General features: G+C 33.7%; 1 protein-coding gene across 1 annotated transcript; it reads right to left on the bottom strand.

The window, feature by feature from the left end:
• Window positions 1-4139: 4139 nt before the first annotated feature.
• On the bottom strand, window positions 4140-22015 carry LOC123538611 (chitin synthase chs-2-like). Its single transcript, XM_053529792.1, has 27 exons — window positions 22001-22015; window positions 20208-20547; window positions 18632-18762; window positions 17771-17912; window positions 17058-17266; window positions 16058-16428; window positions 15359-15470; window positions 15031-15197; window positions 14589-14676; window positions 14160-14281; window positions 13800-13873; window positions 12884-12983; window positions 12163-12322; window positions 11769-11955; window positions 10343-10543; window positions 10092-10184; window positions 9517-9821; window positions 8802-8966; window positions 8263-8398; window positions 7965-8082; window positions 7503-7699; window positions 7063-7243; window positions 6478-6664; window positions 6152-6280; window positions 5564-5736; window positions 5249-5389; window positions 4140-4952 (listed from the first exon to the last, which is right to left on the bottom strand). The coding sequence occupies exons 1-27, from the start codon at window positions 22013-22015 to the stop codon at window positions 4757-4759; spliced, it is 4440 nt and encodes a 1479-aa protein (XP_053385767.1). The 3' UTR covers window positions 4140-4756.
• Window positions 22016-22279: the final 264 nt, after the last annotated feature.

Below are 22279 nucleotides of genomic sequence, written 5' to 3'. Positions count from 1 at the left end.
GCGAACACGAAATCAAATTATACTTTTGTCGCATTCAATGTTTCAATGTCGCTATTTGATAGTTTCTTCTTTTTTTCTCTTTTTTTCTGACGCCAAAACATTCAAGATTATATTATGTTGCGTTGGCCTGCGCGCCAGTACGGTGAAAGAGAATGAACATATGCCGCGCGCGCTCCAACGCATAAAAACAAATGACCTATATAAGTCACCGGTCCATCATAATTTAATGAAATTTATAATGGTCTTGTAAAAGTAAGTGCAATGCATTTAATTCTGTAGTGAGTTCACCATTTCATATATTTAATGAAGACCCGTAATCCACTCGGATACTTCCGTGTAATTTCGTATTTTTGCTAGGAAACTCGACATTCTCTGGACATTAAGTATCAATGCGCACATAACATTCGGTTAAACCCGGAGAATGCCGAAATCACAAACAGAGAATAAGTAATTTGCTTATTGTCATTACGTATCAACTATTCTAATCAAACTTTGCACTAATGTGCCAAGTCAACTATAAAATAAATGTTTTCATTTTCACCATGTCATACAACTCTATAACGCAGTGAAACGTCTCTAAAATGTCCGACCTTGGATAAAAAAGATTATGCGTTAGTTGAACAAAGGCTGTTTCTCTAAAGAGATAAATTATATTTGAATGTTCGCTTGATGCGATCAAACATGTCTTCTTCTTGGAGATGTGTGTGCTCTTCGGAGTTGTAATAGTTCAGCACTTGCCGATATAAATAGATTGTAACGTTTCCACAAGAGTAATATTCAAAAGCGGCATGTTTCTTTACGTATTTATCTTCATATTAGAAATTAGAAAGGAGTTTTGATAGTACATAGATTACTTGTATAATCGTATGACATTTTGTGTCAGTCATAGGGATCATCGAGACAAAAACTGGTCATACGGATGAAATTAATGATACGGGAATGCTGAAATAAATAAAAAATTTAACTACAATACTAGAGAATTGATATAAATGAACTTCGTTTTCATTAGTAACTGTTCACTAATTTTCTTGATAGAAATGCCAGTTTGCTAAGATATGTTTAAACGTAACATGACAGTAGAGACTGAAATAATCAAAACTTATTATTTATCAAAATTTTTATTTATTACAAAGGCATACTTTCTGTGTTTTTGTAAAGCATTCGAAGTGACGGATTACGCTGTTTATACATTTCTTTAATTTAAACAATCTTCGAACAAACATAAAACTTCACAAGGAATGTAGTGTCACTGGACGCCGTCTCAAAGCCGGTGCTAATTAGAGCTTTAACAGAAACAACATGTCGTGAAGAATTTGTAACATGCCGATATGTAAAGCATTATTTACTAAATAAATGCAAAGTTACTACGGAATCCTGTAAAACTCGTGTCGTGTGTCGTCCGTTGTGTTTTAGGCGACAAACGACGTGCGACACGACGCGCGACAATACGACAGGACACGCGACACGACGCGCGACATTCCTGTCGCGATGTCTTGTCGTATTGTCGCACGTGCGTTGTTTCCCAATGTCGCGCGTTGTGCTGTGCGTTGTTTCATATTGTCGCGCGTCGTTTGGCATGTCGTACGTCGGCAATTATAACGAGGACGCCTTTATTTTATATTTTTCTTCTGTAATCTTATGGACAATATTCACTGGATAAGCGTTAAGTATATTCGAAATAAAATTCATATATTATGTGTTCTAGGAAGAGTTAAACTGAAAACAAAAGAAGGATTAACAAGAAATGTTTTTAAAAAGACAAACGGCGTAGAGGTAATAATGTTTTGGCGCATGGAAAAAAATCATAATTAAACAGGATGTACAGACATAATTGCATATGCAACTATGAACACATGGCTCATTTGCAAATATTTCAACTAAGTAGCAAACTTAAATAATCAATATGTATCCTTTAAGTAATAGGTCAAAATGATTCCACGTCCTGTGCTGATTCTGAAATTATTTCGTGTTGGGTCAGAATCCCCCAAAAGTACCCTCTAGCACAATATCTCGACCCAGACTACAGTTACAACCATCCACCACTCATTTATATGAAAGTGAGGTACGCAACGGGAAAGAAATGTACTAAGTTAGAATAAATCAGTTTAGTTTTGGGTTAAAATGACTAAATATCCCCTATTCAATATGTTCCTTCTAATATTCAATGTTAGTACGTAGTAGTAAATGGTTTATCTTTTCAGCGCGCACCTGTTCCGTGCTCCATTTACTATAGAATATAGGTCAAAATCCATGTTTTTCAGCTACGCCGAAAAAAACCCAACACGGCAGCTAAAGAAACGATATTATTATAATGGTAAAAATACAACAAGCCTTTTCTGATAAAGCGTATGTCCCATTAAAGCCGATCTGCGGTATCAACGCGTCAAATATCGGCAATGTTTCACAATTTTTATCGAAAATATTGAATTTACAATTTGTGCCTCATTAATACTTTTTAATTTAAAAAGTAACTAATTGTGGTAGTTTATATATTGTCATAGACAGATATAATGTGAAGAACATGTAACTCAGTGGCAATTCTTTAGTAGGTAGTATACAGTTTTCAGCTGCTAGTGTCGAATTTACAAAATAGAGGCATGTGCATATTTGTACTTTGATGAATAATTGCTAGAATCGAGGTATCAGTGGCAAGAATTGAAAATCTGTTCTTACGTTCTTCGCATTTGTTTAATGTCTGAAATACTTTTGTGAAAGAATTTGGGATAAAAGTTGATTTTGACAGAAAATGTCAGTTTTCAAGAGCAATAATCAAGAAATTTCCTTGTAAATATCATTGAGATATATAAATATATATACTCACCACTCTATCATTTTTTGTTGTTGTAAATCTAGAGTGGTAACAATTCTGTTCTGCAGTATTCATTGTTTTGACACCATCCGCTCAGCTTAGTTAGGGTAAGGCTTCGACTACTGATAAAAACGCCGCGAATTTTAGGCCTGACCGAGGCGTGTACGTGTGTGTTGTTGTGTTTTTTGTTTTTTTTTCTGTTTTTTTTTTTCTGTTTTTCTTTTTTGGCGTTATAAGAGAAGACATTTATTCTTCTTTCGCTTTTGTTTTATGGGTTTTCAGTTATGCAGATTATGAGGGTTTGGTCTAAGACCATAGGGTAAGCCTGAACATGCTTCTGTTGTTTAGCTGAAATAAGGTGCATATGTGTAGCGTAATTTTTACAAAAGAAGCATAGTTTCAGTGCCAAAGACAATTCTCGGTTAGTTAATTATAACTCAAGTCTAACAATTCGGATACTGATGCTTCATTTTCAGATTACATCTCTCTATTTATGACAATATTATATAGACCAAAATTTATGATAAGAGGGATGATTATAATTTTAGTATTATAAATTTTCTTCATTTGGATGGGGATGTACCTCAGACTATATCTTATGGGGTATATATTTCTCAATTAATTCGGTTTGCAGAGCGTGTAGTCATTTCAAGGATTTCAATGAACGTAATCAATATATTACAAGTAAACTTCTTCAGCAAGGCTACCGTTATTACAAATTGCGTAAATATTTTGCTAAGGTTTACTATGATCGTAATTCTAATATGGTTTTAAAATTCAATAGTAATTTAAAGACACTTCTACGAGAAGGTGATTTACTTGTCATGCATTTTTTGTTTCCGTTACGTGTGTTAGAGATTCACCTGGAGGGGATTACTTTTATTTACACTGTCCCGTGTCATTGGAAGATGTATGGGGTAAGAGTGAGGTTGGGTGCGCACCATAAACCGACCGGTTTAAACTCCCGAGTGATGTTTTTGCCACGGCGGTGCCCAGCCGTGTTCCTTTGTTTGTTTGTTTTGTCCTCGTATGTTGGCTTTGTGTGTGTGTGTGTGTGTGCGTGCGTGCGTGCGTGTGTTTGTGGTGTGCACGTCTGCGTGCTGTGGGTTTCGTTTTGGGGAGGCTCCGTTTTTGGTACTTGGCATTCCCTGTTTGATATTTGTCTTTGTTTATTTTTTGTTGTTGTTCATTACCCTCGTTCCCCTTTCTCCCTTCTCAGGATAGGCAACGTAGGAAACAAACACAATCTAATACATGCATGTGACGTATTTGCCAACACAGCAGACCGTGACCGAGATCAGTCTAACAAGAAGAAAATAACGATTTAGAATAACTGGTATAATGTATTGCAGTACATATATTACATTTGCCTACTGAATAATAGCGTTTTGCCCTTGTATAAGGTTATGACATGGCATATAGGTATTTAGCTTGTATGACAATATTCTGAGAAATACAAATTCATCAGTTCCATCACGTTTGTTTCATTTGGTCTTGTTTCAAGAAGATCCTGAGAATATATCTGTCATAACATTTATGTTTCATTCGTTTTTCACCACTTAATGTTGTTTGGTCAACTAATAAAACATACAGGTATCATCAGCTCTTCTTCTTTTGAATTCTACATGAATGAAAATAGAGTAGAGTTCTCATTTTTTCACAGAATATATTGTTTGTTTACAAGTATATCTAATTCCTCATTTCGCATTTCTCCTAAAACGGCGTTTCTAAAGTCTTACTTTAATCAAAACTAGCATTATATCGTGTATCATAAAACACCTACAGATAATTGTGCAAAAACACCTGTATTCATAATTCAGGCACTCATATTGATATGTTGTGCATTATAAAAACAGGACTTTTTTAATTTCCACCTCCACTCATTACTCAATTTACACATGTCACTATCATAGTTATCGTGATAAAGTCAGTTATAATGTATTGATTTCAGAACTTTTCATTAAAACTCGACATATCAATATGTATTTCCTTTTTGTTTGATGGAAGGCCTTGCAGATGGACAACATTTTCGTATGGGCTAGCATTTGATGGCATTAGTGGGGCAGTCCTAGCGTTCTTGATTGTCCGCTTTTTCGCTTGTTCTGCTATTTCTTTTCCTCGTCGACGAATGGTTTTCTGAAACCTATAAAATCGGATTTGAATTCAAAAGTATTATACACATTTTTACTTAAACACACATATATATATATATTGGAAAACTTTCCCTTTAGTGTTGTCCTAAGTATGCTATACCAAGTTATGTTGGACGTAGTTTAAGCCGTAAGGTCAAATTTTGATAAGTACACTTTAAAAAGCAAATAAAATGTGTCAAATCCAATACTTTTTGTATAATCCATATTATATATCACCAAATTCATTCTTGATGCGATGTTAAAAGCCTTGCCAATTTACTAAAGCTTATAAGCATGAACGAAATACCCTTTGTCCTGTGCCAGATGTACCATGTCATTGATAATGTCTTTATCTATCCCAATACAGGATTTCCGCAGCACCTCATCCTCAAAAACAACTGATTTCACTCTTCGATCGTTTCCGCTCACAGGTTCCTTCATCAATAATCTGAAGTAACACAGTGATATACGCTTATCATTTTGCAAGTTGATTTCAAAAGTCTTTTTATATCCGTGTTACATGATAAAACTTTCAACCGTCGTAACTTTTTAACATCCAAGAAAGATATGAAGAATAAATCATAATTATATAGACATTAACTTGATATTAAATAATGTTTACTTTAATGTTCGCTTAAACTGTCCGCGGCGACCATTGTATTTAGTCTTTTGGCGTCTACTATCATCGATCAACTGCTGTCCTTCTTCTTCCACACCAGAGTCAGTATCAGTTGTCTCCTCATAATCTTCAAAGTCCCCTAAATCAGCTGTAGCTGAATTTTTGCTTCCGAAATTCTGGTAAAGTATGTTTTATGTATTTTATGTAACTATCAACGTTCTTCCTTTACATCCATATTTTAAACAAATTTCTAAAATCATACGATACGTACCATTTCGCAAAAAAAGAAAACTAAACAAAATCAGAGAAAATCAACATTTTGAGGTTTGTATCTTACCGTTAGTCTAAATTGACAAGTCTACGCTAAACATGTAAGAAGTATATCGAAGTAGTTGATACATAAACATTCCTTTGATGAAAGCTCTACAGAAAGCGTTCCAATTTAAAGTTAAGGTTATTATATAAACAAATTGTGAACAAAAATGCCTTTGTTCAAGTCGATAGACGTTGAAAAGTAAACAAAGGAAAACAAAGAGAAATAAGAAAAGGCAGTTTGTGCTTTTTTTCAGACTCAAACGTAATGATGATTACCTTTATTTTTGTTATGTTTTCTTGAATCTTTTTTTCCTCATCATGATGTTTTTCCGAAACTTCAGTGATGGAGCATATTTGTAGAAATGTTGAAATCCGATGCACGAGCATACAAATCAGCTGAATAAACTAAAAGGGAAGGTAGCGACTTAAATTACATAACTCCTGATATAAAACAGATCCACAGACAACAGAAGGAATGATCAAACAATTCTACTAGTGTGCATGAGAAAAGAAAAGGAATTAAAACGGACTGAACCCGAAATCGTTATTTGTTATTAGAACTTGTGTACTTGAACCGAAATAATAATAAGCGTTTAACTAACCAACAGTATACCAAAGACTCCTGTAAAAGCCATGCTAATCGGCTCAAATGATCCTCCGTGGTTTCCGTTGGCACATGGCAGTTCTTTCGAAATTGAACCACCTGAATCTAGGTTAACTTGCTGCAGGCTGAAGACGATCGTCACGAACAATGCATTTACGAGTATGAAGAAAAGGCACACCTTGTTTCTTAAATTATAACAAGAAAACAGTTAAAGTAATAATTTATTATATTAAGTTTCAAATCGATGACTTTTTGTACGTACAGCATAAACTAGATCATTGAAAGATCAATAGAATGAACATTTTTCGACATATGTATGGTAGTTCAGACTGCATTGATCATTTCTTTAAATACAGATCTTTTTCATTTCAAGAAATTAGTTTATGTTGGCTTTATTTTTAGCCAAGACTGCGCATTTCATGTGTTTCAAACTTATCAAATGTATATGAGTGAACAAGATATAACAAGGCCGTATTCATTAAAAACGCTTTAAAATACTTGATTACGCTCGTACTGAAAATATTTTCCACTTAATAATAAATGTTTTCAATATATCGTTTATTTCGTGATGTTGCTCTCATACCTCAGTTCTATCAAATCATGTTGAGTTTTCTCCTGATGAGCCTTGTCCTCATTTATTGGAAAAAGATACTTTTTGATCAGTTGCTCCCAAAACACTTTTTCTGATTCCTTTATCTTTCGCCTCTTTCCTTTCACGTTTTCTGCACGAACCAAATTTTGCAACGACCTTCTATCACTGGATTCTGAAGGTTGAGTGAAAGTGATCTTATTTGTATTATTATTTTTATTTATGATTGCAATGTTCATGCTAAAATGAAGAACACTGAAGCTATGATTTGTTTTGTTACCACTTTACTTGATATCATCGTAAAGGAACAATACACTATAAAGATGCAGTGCTACAGAAATGAAAAGAGGGCTTGAAAGACAACTAATTATAGATTATATATATACATACTAGTTCCTGTAGGTGTTCCTACAATTTTCTTATATTATGCTAACCTATGTCCTGCTCGTCGCTATTTATACTTTTAACTTCACTTCTCGGGCTCTCATTATCTTTACTGATTTGGTCATTCGGCACGTGAGGTCGAGCATCCTTGTTGGACAAGGTAGATTCGAGAGCGTCGAAACGTTCAAGAAGCGTCTGCAATTTGACATCCGTGTCGTTTCGCGTGTCATTAGGACAACAAATACATCTGCAAAAGACAAGAACCAATACTCTTATAGTGCAAATATAAACAGTTATCTCCCGGTTTGAATTTGTAAGTTCAATGATGTGTTTCAATATCTGAACATTAAAAATATTCAAAATCAGGTTAGGTTCAGCGTTAATCGAGCTGACATTATTCAAGCAGTTTGGGAACAAAGGTAAATGTTTAAAAAGATGTAACCTAATTGATATATCACATGGTATCATCAGACAATTCATTGCTTCAACTGTCAAGCGACAGAAATGTTTACCTTAAAAGATTTCCGACTGAAAACATGTATTCTGACTCTCTAGCAACTCCAAAATTTGTGAGCCATTCCTTGACGTTGCTATTTTTACTAGCTGAGCTATTTGTTGATGGATTTTGCTCTAAAGAAAAATAATAATGACAAGATATAAATGTAAAATAATATTCATTGTCAACTCTTACCCCGAAACACTAAAAATAGCAGGTACACAAATATGTAATGTAAATAGTAAATGATATGAAGTTTTGAATTGTATTATACGGTTAAAATAATGATTGAAGCAATGAAGAAATTTTATAACCTGAGACTGGTTTTGCTGTTTCTCTTGTACCCCATGATACAACATGAAGATTTCCTATTGAATAAAGCATAAGCAGCATTGACATGGACGGAATTGCCAGGAAATATAGAAAGCCATGTAGTATACACCAAAGCTCCTGTAAAACATCATGTATGTTATATACATTTTCATGTGCAATACTATGTAGGTTTGGAGACGTAGTTCCTTTTAAAGTTATTGTACATAGTCAATATTGAAACACTTTTCTAAAATTACTTCATCTGTACTGAACGTACTTTAAGTGCAGTTTCAGTGAACAGTGTACTATACATCGCATATTTCAACAATCATAAAACGTATGAGACTTCGCCAAAAATCGTAATCTTAACATTTTAATCTTTATTCTTTAAAGGCGTTTTTGCTTATTTCCATCAAAGTTATGTCCAAATATTTCGCACGAAAAACGTGACACGAATTGTTCTATTTTAAACACATTTTTAGAAAAAGATCCCAATGTCTGAAAGCAATTATAATTCGCGTTTCTTTAAAGTAACATGTACCTTGGGGTGGACAAATGCCGCTATGACAAACACACCAACAACAAAACATAGAAATACTGTTGTAACAGAACAAAACCCGTTGTCTGCGGCCTGTTTTATCAAACCGACAATCACTAACATCATCACAAGTGAGTAGACTGTTGACAGAATTGCTGCATATGCCAGCTGTAAAGACAAATTAGTAACAAAAATATACACGTTGTACAAGCATAAATCATTCTGTATCTGTATATCACATTAAATGTATAATTTCTATAATAAAAATAGATGAATTAAGCACAAGATTGCTTGCTTCAGAAGAATATAGCCACTTTTATTATTTTAATCAAAGTTGATTTACAATCAAATATTCAGCTAACTTAAAGGTCAAAAAATGTTGTCAGCATTATGCCTGGTTCAAACCTATTTTCCGTGACGATTTGATAAAAGACATTTTGTTTGAAATCATTTATCCTCCACCTCTGATTCATGTTGGGAAGTTGGCAATTACTTGCGGAGAAAATAGGTTTGTTCTGGTACAGAATCCAGAAACACTGGTTAGGTTAACTGCTTGTCGTTAAATAACTGAAATTCTGTCGAAAAAACGGCGTTAAACGCAAAACAAACAAATAGAACCCATTTTCGTTATTTATTTCAAAATATATAAAAGTAAAAAGAGATGTACAAAGAGATTACAATGTAACTGTGTCAAACTGAAGTTTGATACCATACTTACTTGTGTATTTGGCTTTGCCAGAAAGCAAAATATGATAAATATTGCAACGGGTATTAAATTCAATGTCAAAGCCCAGTATAGTGATAACGAAGGGTACGCCATATTGATAGCTCCTAAAATCATCAAGAATATAGTTCCTGGTGTCAGAATGGAAGAGACCATTAAAAGCATTTGGTAGCCAATATAAAGCAAAGAAATATCGTTATTTAGCTTTGTGACATTTTTGAAGTCTAGCAGGAGGTCAAGGATATTTGCCATTGTCGAAGGTGTCCAGCGCCTTCTTTGGTTATAGAACTCATAAAAACCTGCAAATATATTTTCACATAATATTATTTTCATTTTAAAAATTCAAATATATGTTTTGTTATACGAAATGTAAAACAAATTATTGATTTTACTTTTACTTTGACCTAAAAAACCAACACCCAGTCTGATAAGTTTGTCTGAAAGCATACGCGGTCTGTAAGACTTTGGTTGATTTTAAGATTAAATTTTAACTCATACCTATTTGTTAAAAGATGTAAACAATGGATCATTTGTAAGAATAAACGTTTCGTGAGGAACACCTTGCTAACCTTCTGGAGCGTAAGTTAGAGCATCCGATGCAGCACAGTATTCCACCCTGTACCCTTGTTGAAGGAGCAATGTACAAAGCCATCTGTCTTCACCTGAAAAATATTGTGAATACAAATGCAATAATCATGCACTCTCTAAATTTCCTTTCGTATCACTGAAGAGATTTTATGTAAAAAGTGTAAGTCTACAAAGGTTGAACATCAGAAATCTTAACATTCGGATAAAGCACATTTCTAACAGTGCACGTGACCTTGATCATATTGTACGTAATGTCTGGCCTCCGTGGGTGGAGTGGTGTATCTTTTCATTACATTATCTGCCATAAGGTGTGAGCCTCGGAACAGACTAAAGCAGCCAGGACTACATAACACACATCCAATCGTATGTTCTGTGGCTTTCTGCAACCAATGGCTAACTGCATATTCAAACTTCTGATACCATACCATTGGCCCTGTAAATCGAAATACAAGTTTTGAAAAAAATACAGGACAACAGGAACATTTAACGAACGCAACCCCACAAGAAAGAATCACGTGAACAGAATATATATTTTTATGTAATTAATATGTAAAAAATACAAAGTATACAAACTAGATATTTTTGGACAAAAAACAAACAAACAATAAATTATGGAACAACACTGTACAAGGCCTTTGAACAATCAGTTGCAAAATACCACGTATGAGGTCAAACCAGTGTGCAATTTAAATCCTTCAATCCTTAACCACTCGGCCATGGAGGCTCCTTACTGATAGAACAGGAGATGATACAACGATACTGGTATCTTTGTTGTAGACCCTAGGCAAATACACAGTCTAATAGTGTTTCATGAATGTTGGAGGGAAAACATTTCCTTTATAGTGTGAGCAGGATTTTATTGTTGTATTTAGTGATCTAATTACTGACTGATCATGACTCATATGCGAAATTGACCTCTAAGATTTGGTATATGGAATGAAATGTATTGCATACACAATGTTGTGCTTAATTCAGACTTAAGTAGTTGTTCATCCGAAATGACTGATGATATCAAGACCATTTTTCGATAAATGTCTAATCAGGAATATGGGTCTATATGATACTTTCATGTTAAATGATGAAGAAGGACTAAGATGTCAATGAATGAAACGCAACATACATAATTTTATCCCGCCCGCGGTGCGTGAAACTCATAGTTCAGAAGGAATAAGAAAGTAATCACCCAAGCATGAATTAATTTCACATGCATGTACAAAGCATTATCCATAAACACACACACACACACACACACACGCACCTATCGTATAAAATAAATGTGATAAATAACAATGCCTACAATATTATGAATCAATATTTGAATTAAAATTAACAACAAGATTATTGCAAACAAAACAACGTAACTTTCTTTCTGGTGCATTTATCAAACTGAAAACGAAAGGAATTTTCCACGTGATGTCCGACACAAATTGCTTTCTTTCCTGCTTCTTTTTTCTAGTGAAACTAATTTTTCTCGTTTTTGTTGCTAAATCTGATGCCATTATTACTGGCCAGATTAGACATTAAATATAAAAAATTGAAATTTTGCAAATTGATAGGGAAAAATTCGTCATTTACGACATCACTGCACTCATAAAAACTATCACAAACACTCCGCGCCTGTAGAGTAACTAAGGTTGAAAATACAATAAATATTTTACCAGATCCAATTGGTAAGATTCTACCACATGCTGCTCCAACATTTGGATTTCTCTTCACTCTGTCTACAAGAAGTTTCAAGGCCGAAGGTTGGAAATCAACATCTCCGTCTAAGGCAAGTATAAATGTGTTTTTGTCTGATTGGTTCGTTCGGCGTTTGTAAGAAAGCAAATAGTACATGTACATAACCTGCAAAATAGTAAATATATTTGCGTTACTAACATCTTTTCCTGCCAATATTGACAAATCAATCGCGATAAAAGACACAGACTGGCATAGTTCACACCTTCAGAAAACAGTGAACAAAGTCAGAACGTTTCATTCGTCAGTCTAAACTTAACTCTCATAAATTTCTCCAATATATAAAATGAATACATTCGTATGCCTATAAATTACCTGACTCCATCTTTTTCTGTGCCGAATTCTTTCTTTATCCTTTAAATGCACTACCAATCTATTGTCGAATGGAAGTGTCCATACCAGCCTCCCACCATAAGGAGTGTCTAACCGTAGTGGCGGTTCCAGTTTTCTGTCTTCAGCGGTGCCATACACAGAGCTTCAAAATATTTACTAACGAATGTGATCTTTCCATTAAAGTTATATTACATTGTGTTAATGTTAAAGACATGAAAACTGCTAGTAGCTGTATTGAAAAATAACTGTATTGCATTTACCTAATTATTTATGCAAAGAATCATGTTCCAAGGACAAAATATTTCGATCGAATAAAAACTGTGAACAAAGATCCTTTGGAATCAAGGAATGCAAAAATGAAGAATGATAGCAGACTCGGTTTGACGCCCACTAGCACCGCCTTAAGCGGAACTCTATTACACATTTGTTGAATGAACTCCATGATCCCAAAGGACAAGAAAATATAACAAAACTGAATCCAAGTACAGGGAGACTTTTTACAGCCGCCACACGGCACATAAAGATTGCTTTTAAGATAGTTAATAAAAGAGATGGCTGCAGACACCTTCACTTTGATGTTTTACTTATTTACTTTATGCCAACAGTGTTGCTTTATTAATTTTGCAAATTGTATATTATTAATATGTATTTTAGATAAAACCAGATTATGTAAAACAAAATATAACTTGATAATGTTACATACCGATGAGCATCTTCCATCTTTACAAAGAGTCGTTTTACATATTCGTTAATCTGCCTTGCTCCATCTTTGTTTTCATATGCATCGTCGAAAAAGATATGCGCTGGAACATTTCAAAAATAACTTTTTAACATTTTTTCTGTCATGTGTTCTATCTCTTTCTTCTAAAGTGGCGCAATGTTTCATACCTTTGTAGATAATTGTTCTCTCCAAGAACAAGGTGGCTTTTGCAATAGCAAAGGTCATGACATTGTGTCACGACGCACGCTTCCCAACGGATGACATTACATACGTAAAAACACGAAGCCAATGATAGTTTTGACACTTGGACTGTTCCGCTTTGGTCTTATATATTTCATGCCAATTGGAATGCAGCATCAAAGGTGAATGCAGACCTATGCAAAATGTTACAGTTTGACATAATTATGTACTCAGAAAATGAACAAAATTGACATTTCCTGATTTTCTGAGGACACAATCAATTTTATGCTGCACTCTAATTTATAGGGCGATAAATTACTTTACATATGCTTATAATTGTCAAAGATTTGCTTTTAGATTATTATGTTTTAAAACTTGCTATAAAAATTGTTATCTTTAACTCGAAAATTGTTTGTTTGTTTGTTTGTTTCCGGCTTAACGCCGTTTTTCAACAGTATTTCAGTTATGTAACGACAGTTATCTGGATTATGTACCAGTATACACTGTTCTTAGCAAGTAACTGCCAATTTCCCCACATGTATCAGAGGTGGAGAACGAATGATTTCAGACGCATTGTCTTTAATCAAATCATCAAGGAGAACATACGCCTCGCGTGAAGATCGATCTCACGACCTCGCTATCCACTTATCTGCGCTCTCGCTACTGAGCGAAGCGGTCGGGCTTAATTCGTTAAATTGAATTAAAAAGTTCAACTTGCCTTCAAACTCGTAATAGTCAGGATTTGCTTCAAGTCTGTGTTTGGCCCAATGGTCAAATTGATCTATATCCAGTCTGAAAACCGATTTGTTTAGAAAAGTTGCAGAACAACTGAACCAAGATAAATCGTGTATTTTATGGCATCACTTCTCATAATGCAACAAAGAAAAATAAATAAACACAAAATATATAAGCTTGGTTAAATACAGATTGTATTTCAAATGTCAGTTCCATCATAACAATTTCTGTTATTTCATATATTATTCACACAAAGAACATAAAAGCACACACACAGTATTACACCTTTGAAAACAAAGTAACAAAGTGTAAATACGGATTATATTATAAAGGATATGAGTACCTAAAAAGAGATTTTAGTATCTGGGTCATCTCGTTATCATTCTCATGCCACATTGTTGCGCACAGATAAATCTTCGGAGTCTCTTCAGGTTCAATTTCAGAGTTGTCCTCACTAACCGTATCCTGTTTGTGAAAATATAGTTGTTTCAAAAATTTGTTTGAATTGTGAACATGACATTTTTCATATTTGTGATTTTAAATTTGTTGTGTTTTTTTTGTATTGTTTTGTCTACGTTTTTACCAGTTCGATATTGCTAGTACATGTGTTTTTTCTTTTTACCGATTTTGTATATTTCGACTTTGAATAAGGTCAAGTGCTAAGAAAGCAAATCTCACAGCAGTCCAAAATAAAGAAGCAGAAAAGATTTTATTGCCATGTATTTCGATCTATGTAAAAAAAAACAAGGAATGAAGTCATTGCTAATTATACCTTGTCGCCAGGCTTTTCTGTTCGTCTTCTATTTAAAATCATGGACTGATCTAAGAAGAGCCCACAATACATCGGCCGCATAAACATTCTGTGATTATAGTAAAAATACATTTAGAACTGACAGAAGCGCACAAAATAGAAATGTTGATATCATTATAATGTTGAAGACAAGATTTTCGATTAGCTCAGCATTGAGATCACAAGATGAAAAGTGCAGACATCACGTGGTCGATCCCCGGCCGAGTCAACCATTCCACATAACGCATTCGTCTGACGTTATTTGTCTGCGAAGAAGCTGTCGAAAATTCAAATGTTATCTTCGGTATAATGCAAAATAATATTGATATGCAAAAGGCTTGAAACTTGAAAAGACTCATATAATATACAAATTTATAAAAAGAATTAAAAACCCGAAAATGGAAATCAAACTGGTCTGAAATACCGATCTCCACGTTGCATTCGCTCTTGACTGTGAATCCAAATATGGCTGGTTACCGCCACAATCGCGATGAATCCCAATATACTAGCTGTTATCATTGTCCAATCATATTGAATACCGCTTGTCCATCTTGGAAACGGTAAGCTGCACGTGTCAGATATGCGCATGTCCTGGAAATATCATGCGATTATATTTCCTAATGTTTACAAAACACTGGGAGGACACGCTCAAAGACTTGATGCTTAGTAGAAAGAGAGTAACAATGTCTACTCAAAATAAGTGTTGTCAATTTACGATGTTGAATAATAAGGTTAAATAATTTAAAACTAACCTGGCTAGCATACAGGGTGACCATGAAAAGTAGTGTGGTGGGTGTAGATAGAACGAGAGGTAGAGAGAAGCCCGGGATCTGAGCTAGTATCTTATTTGCTGCCACACAACACCTGTATCAAAAATTGAATGTCAATAGTGTAACAGAATAACATAGAATGTTCGAAATGTTATTGTTATGTAATATTATAGGTTATGTTCAATTCAGGTTTTAAAGTCGTTGGGGGATTTGTTTAAAATATGTCTGAGTGTCATTAATCTAGAGCATTCACCAAAATTACAAAAAATGTGTTCGTACACTAACACTTGACTTACATGATTTATTTATTAATGTTTAAAGTCGATTTTTTGGGGGATTTTTAAACCCACGTTCGTGCAGTTTCTTGGCAACAGGCTTCTTTATTTTTATGTAAAACAGATTTAAAAAAACTTAATCATATTTAAAGGATTAGCTATAAGATCAATACAATTTAAGTTATCAAAAAGACTATGTATGGAGGGAAAAACTTAGCAAGTGGTACGACGTTAGATTAAACTGCGCCCTTGAAGTTTGCATAAAGTTGTTAAGATATCAAAAGCCTTGTTTTTGATTCAAAATAAAAGACAATTATAGTTGCATTTGATAATAATTTAACAGGAACGCTTTTCAAAACAAACCAGTTGGTAATCAAATTTCAATATAAGAAAAATACTAATTTACCTGAAGCACACAAGGCCTGTAATTATATTGACCACCGCTATATACATAGGCATGTGCCTTGAACAAGTTCCATGAACCAGATCTACCACGAGAGACGTTGGACCGAGAATCCACGAATCCAAAGTAGCATTAAGTTGTAGTTGACTGGTGTCATTGTTTAATCCATCCATACTGGGTAAACTTTCGTGTGTAGTGCCATACAATACCCACAAACACGAAGTACTATCATTACACCCTGTTCCATAGATAAATGTCACCATGCAAAGAGTAACAATGGTCTTCCAGATGCTAACAATGGCGTAGATTTTGGTTCGCATATCCCTTATTTTTTCTTTCATTTGCGATAAACACTTTAAATATTTACCGGGCTTCTGTAAACAAAATTTAAGAAAAAAGATAATTTAATCATTGATCTACGAAATCTTTTAACGATTAAATGAAGTAACCTAAACGTAACGTTTTATTCAAAGACTATATCGTTTTCGCCGATTGGTATATCCTGCATCCTTAACGATGCGTACTGTGTTTACCAAATGTTTAGAAAAGCAGAGAAGTGCTTCTATCTCCTGGACAAAACACTTTCAAATGTTTGTGGGTATTAGGCTTTATATTGTTATTCATATTACATGATATTTTCTAGTGTGTTATAAGTAGAGATAGGAAGTTTTCATTTTCTAGATGAGCTTTTCCATGTCAAAAATAAGCTTAAAAGTATTTTTTTTAATAAAGCTGTGCTAATTTTTCTTGAACATACGTGTAATGTTACAAGTGCTGTAATATTTTTAGTTTTTAATATTTTTACACAATTCTTGCATTTGAACTATGAGAATAGTACCACTGTGATACGGAAACATTACAGGCGTTCTGTAATTACTAGATCACTGTAAATACCATTTTACTGGCAAGTACATGATTTCACCCCAATCAGTTTCGTCTTAAAACTTCTGGACAAAAAGATACCAATATACAATACGATGTATACTTCATACCGAAACATTACCTGCGGAATGAAGTTATCCCACCAGACAACTGATACAAGTAAAGGTGACAATATCGATATCACAAGTAACCCTGGTCTGTCTTTCTGCCATTCAGTGTCTAATTTATACAAGTAGTAAACCCAGAGGGCCATGGAAGTAAGTGTTGCTGCAAGTCCTACTATAGCGAGTATTCGCTTTACTGCTTTTGCCTTGGAATTACGACTGTCTTCTGTAAAACAAGAGGAATGATATTGTCACAATAAATATAGCACACTAATAAACTAGTATTAAACATTTTTTACATTCAAGTTTATAAGGCAGTTGACATAATACATGATGTGATGTCAACAAACTGATTGTTTGTGGACGTTTAATTGTCAAATTCACCATGTAATAGAAATCATATAAGTACAACGTACTAGTAATCCTTTATTTCACAGAGAGTGAGATTTGTTTTGCACAACAGAGCGACTGATCTAGGTTCATACCCAGAGGGTCTTGATTCGTAATATAATATCATAACATATATACTATGTATCTTTCAAAATGATATACAAACATATAACAGATAATTCAATAGTTTATGAAATTGTCAGATAACAAGACAGATAAAAATGAATTTGTCATCATCTTTTAGCAATGAAAGTTAGTTTCGATTGTGCATGAATTATAACACGTAAAATGCGTTATATCAGCCACAGTGAAAATTACATTTTATAGTTTTAGATATTACCCAGATAAATGAGTTTTAGAACAGCTGGAATTGATACAACATTCAAACAAAACAATAGTCCTGCAATTGGATCTAAGTTTGGAAGCAGCCCAAATATGAAAAAGCAAAGTCCAACGGAGTGTAGTGACTCAACCAATATACTCTGAAATAAGGAGATTATAATGCTACAAAATATATCACATTTTACTATATGATGTATAAGTATACATATTTAGACATGAAGTTGGTTAATACAATATATGTTGATGTGGTACTGAATCAGATGCACTTTTAGAGACCTTGTACTGTACCATAAAACAGAATTAATTCATACAATGCACTAATATCATAATATATTTGTCTGTGAATTATTTGAATACTTAAGCGAATCCGACTCGGTAGCCTAGTGGTAGAGCGCCCGCTTCAAGTGCGGAAGGTCGTGGGTTCGATCCCTGGCCGAGTCATAACAAAACGTAAAAATAAAAGTACTAGCAGTTTTCTCGCTTGGTGTTCAGCATTAAGAGGATAGTGCTGGGACTGGTCAACCCGGTGTCAGAATAATTTGGCTTAGGTGGAGTATCATGTCACGTGTCTGCGGTGTGATATTCCAGTTTGGCAGCACTATAAAGTTGAGCATAATGCTCACTGATACAAGCAGACACTGTCGTTTATATGACTGAAAATTGTTTAAAAAGACGTTAAACCAGAACACACACACACGCGCGCGCGCGCACACACACGCAAATACACATACACACACACACGCTAAAGTGAAATATATCTAGTAATTTTACAGTGAATATCACACTTGTGATCACACTTGTGATGGTAATTATATTTTGATCTTACACCGAAACAAACAAATATCCTGTGAATACGTACAAGCAGCAGCGGTGTACACTCCAAAGGTGCGTGTTTCTTGAAAAGCAGGCTCCATACACTTGATATTGTTGTAAAGATGTAAGGTGAAATCACTACAAGTACCACAGACCAAATGTAAGTAGCTGAGGTTTCTGAAATAGAAGTGAATATTTGAATACTCTGTTTTATTATGTTAGATGAAAGTTCCACAAATGCAAATAAAATGTATTAATAGGATGTTGCTGAAAACAAATTATTATAATCGTACGTATTATAATTATACCTCTTAAAATTCTATGTCATACAGTTTTGTGTCGTGATTATTTTAAAATTGTCTGACTGCCTGGACAACGTGTCGCATTTTCAGTTTATTTGAAAAATTCTCTAACGCGTTTTTAGTTCTAGTATTCCTTCTAAACAGGTTAACATCACCCTCCCCTTCCCCAGTTCCCTCAGCCAAAATTACCGGCAGTTTCAATTTTGGGATACATTTTCATCTTGCACTATGTATGTTTCTCTTCATATGTTATTTTATTTGCTTCCCAGTCCAACCCTTCCTCTCCCTACACAACAATACATATCAAGTTGCAACGCGAGTATTTATGGGTCTTTTGAATATATAAATACCCTTAAGATGAACTACGAGTAAATGTAACATGTTTTTAATTGTTAAAATATTAGAATATTTTGCCATGGCAATGTTAGCAAATTTCGTGCATGACAATAATTTCATAAATTTTGCTTTGACAAGTCTAAAATGTTACAATAAAACACATACACAAATATAGTTTTGTCCTCGTAAAATTTTTCCGAAACCTTGTCATGCAAATATTTGGATATGCTATAATTCCACCTGAACATACACATTGAAATGAATTAAGATTAGACTAGATGAAACTATTTGCTATGATGGCAATTTTTCAATCATTATGGCTAATGATACAACTGTCATAGCAATGCATTTTGCCTAGGCAAAAGGTAGATTTGCCACTGCAAAATATTTTTATTTTCTATGGCAAATACTAAAACCTTTTCACATATATAAACAAAAGAAATTATAGTAATAATGGAAAATGTGTTGTGTGTTTTTTTTTTTTTTTTTTTTTTTTTTTTTTTTTTTTTATTTCCATTAGCTCGAGTAAGTATGAAGCGAGTTTTTCAAATACCTGCATTGCAAAACAAAATTTCTAGTTCCCACTAAGGAAACTAATTTCGATGTTAACATTTGATGAGTTTCAAGAAAATACCCATGCATTTTTTGTATATTTGATCTGCTTAGGCAAATACTTTATCTAATCTAGTCATGTGTAGACAGCAAACGGCAGAGAGCTTTATTAAACTGTTTGAACGTTTTTTATAAACTTGACATAACAATTAAAATTACTTAATTCATTCCTTGCTTTTCATAGATAACATTTCCACATTTCCAATACCCTGAAGATGTAACTTAACAGTAGTTACATTTTATTCGAGTTTTTAAAAAAAAAACATTCTGCACAAAGTATCATGTTTTCAATATACTGAAGTACTACATTAAACCTAACAATTTCCCGTTGCTATATCTAACTAGTTTAGGGCGGTCAAAAACATGTCTTACCAATACTGTCGTATTGAAAGTGGTACATGGACGTCTTCAGCGAAGAATTTCTGGTCGGGTTCGGAGGAGAAATATTTGCCAGTAATAGAAACAATGTACTTTTATGTACAACTGCAGTGCTGAGCACAATGAAAAAGAGAATGACTATGAAAATCACTTTTGTGACTTTATGTATTGTCTTCCAAAGCCTGATATCGCTGGAAGATAAATTGTCTGTTGATGTTTCTTTAAATGTGTCCCAAGGATAGTTTCCCCCCTCTTTCTCTTCGTCCAGTGGCACATAACCTTGTTTTCCATTCGGTGGTTTTACGTTTCGTTTTTGTTCAGGACTTGCATCTGCCTAAAGAAAATATGCAACTATTATATGAATGCAATACATTATACAACATTTTGTCGCATTATGACAGTTTATTGACTTTACCTACAAAATATTTTAAGGTGTGATAAAATCTGTGTTGTTGACACATTCATAAATTGACTTATCAATGCACTTGAAAGATAGCCAGAGATGATAGCAAACCGACGCCACTATCGATGTACTCAACATGCTAAACTCCTAGATGAACACTTGAAAACATTTATAAAATATTTGGCCTATTTCGCTTTTTTTGTTTTATTTTTTATTTTTATATGTCTGTAATGAAAGCAACATAAAGCATTTGCATGTTAATACATCTTTTGGTTACTCGCTTTAATAAAGAATAATGAATAATAAATGCCATGATAGCTACGAAACCATGTCATAATTTCACGATTAAAAACAGCAGTAAAACAACTTTAATACTCCAGGACAGAGAACAGAAACATTGTACTGCACTTTATTTAAACATGCTGTGAATCATATAATAGAAGAAAATAAAATGATAATAATACATGTATTTCTTTTACAGTTAGATTGACACTGACATTTAGAAAGCACATATTTCATATTTATTAGCTGTAAATTTGACAATAGTGAATCGCACTTGGAAAGTTCTGTTAAGGCCAAATTTCGTTTCCTTTAACCTTGTTTTCAAAACTTCAAATTGTTTAATGTTATAACTGTTAAAAACAAACGATATAAGATATATCTCAAACTGATAAATCTGTACAAATTTAGAAACTACGCTTTAATTGTACAATTGTTACAGAATTGTCAGAATTTTTAAATAAAAAAGATATGATATCGTATTGACTCATCAGTGAGTAGTGAAATGAGATTATTTACTTAACATTGGTCTTAAGAATGTGTTATTTCTATCAGTTTATAAACCACAGATTTCAGTTTAGTTCCCGTTTTTTGTTCACCAAGTTACTAAAACCTAGCCTACTGTGCACATTACATCGCAGTACTTGTAGCTGCCTAAGACATTGGATAGGCATTAAAGTTAATGAAATTCTTAAGAGTTTATGAATAATTTGATGAAACCAAATCCTTGTACCTGAGAGTACAAACTTCATTCGTATTTTGTACATTAATATCATTCGGATTTTATCGGACTAGTTGCGTCTCATTGTTAATATTCATACTTGACATACGTTTATTATGGAAAATTAGTTATTATTGTTACGTTCTCCGTATAAGTAAGTTTATCGTTATTGAACTTAGTTTATTTCATTGAAAGCATCTCATTATTTCCACTTTGCTTTAGCAATTTAAACATACTTCTTTTATTAGAAAAGACTATAATGAAATAAATTCAAGACCCGAAATTAACAATATAATTAACATTATATAATGAGAAATAGAGCGAAAATGTATCGTTAAAAATGATGAAATCGTGAATAAAAGCAAATGAATGGAGGCTTCATACAGAGTCTGCTATCATTTTGCTTAGTTGCAGTATATGGTCCCAAAGGGTCTTTTCACAGAATTTATTAACTTTCACGACTGTTACTGTGTAACAGCAGTCTTTAAGTAACGGCTGTAAAATGTCTCCCTTAACTTGGACACTGCGTTCTTATATTTTCGGGTTCTTTGGGATCATAGACAATATTTAGTTCTGTTATAATAGAATTAAGCAGGTTCAAGGGGACGCGAGGGGTATTGCACTTTCAATATCTTGGACCCGTGTCTGCCATTCTTTTGCTTT

The sequence above is a fragment of the Mercenaria mercenaria genome, chromosome 18 (genome assembly GCF_021730395.1).
Source record: "Mercenaria mercenaria strain notata chromosome 18, MADL_Memer_1, whole genome shotgun sequence".
Lineage (NCBI taxonomy): Eukaryota > Metazoa > Mollusca > Bivalvia > Venerida > Veneridae > Mercenaria > Mercenaria mercenaria.
The sequence above is the reverse complement of the archived record's forward strand: the minus strand, read 5'-3'. Positions and strand labels throughout refer to the sequence as shown.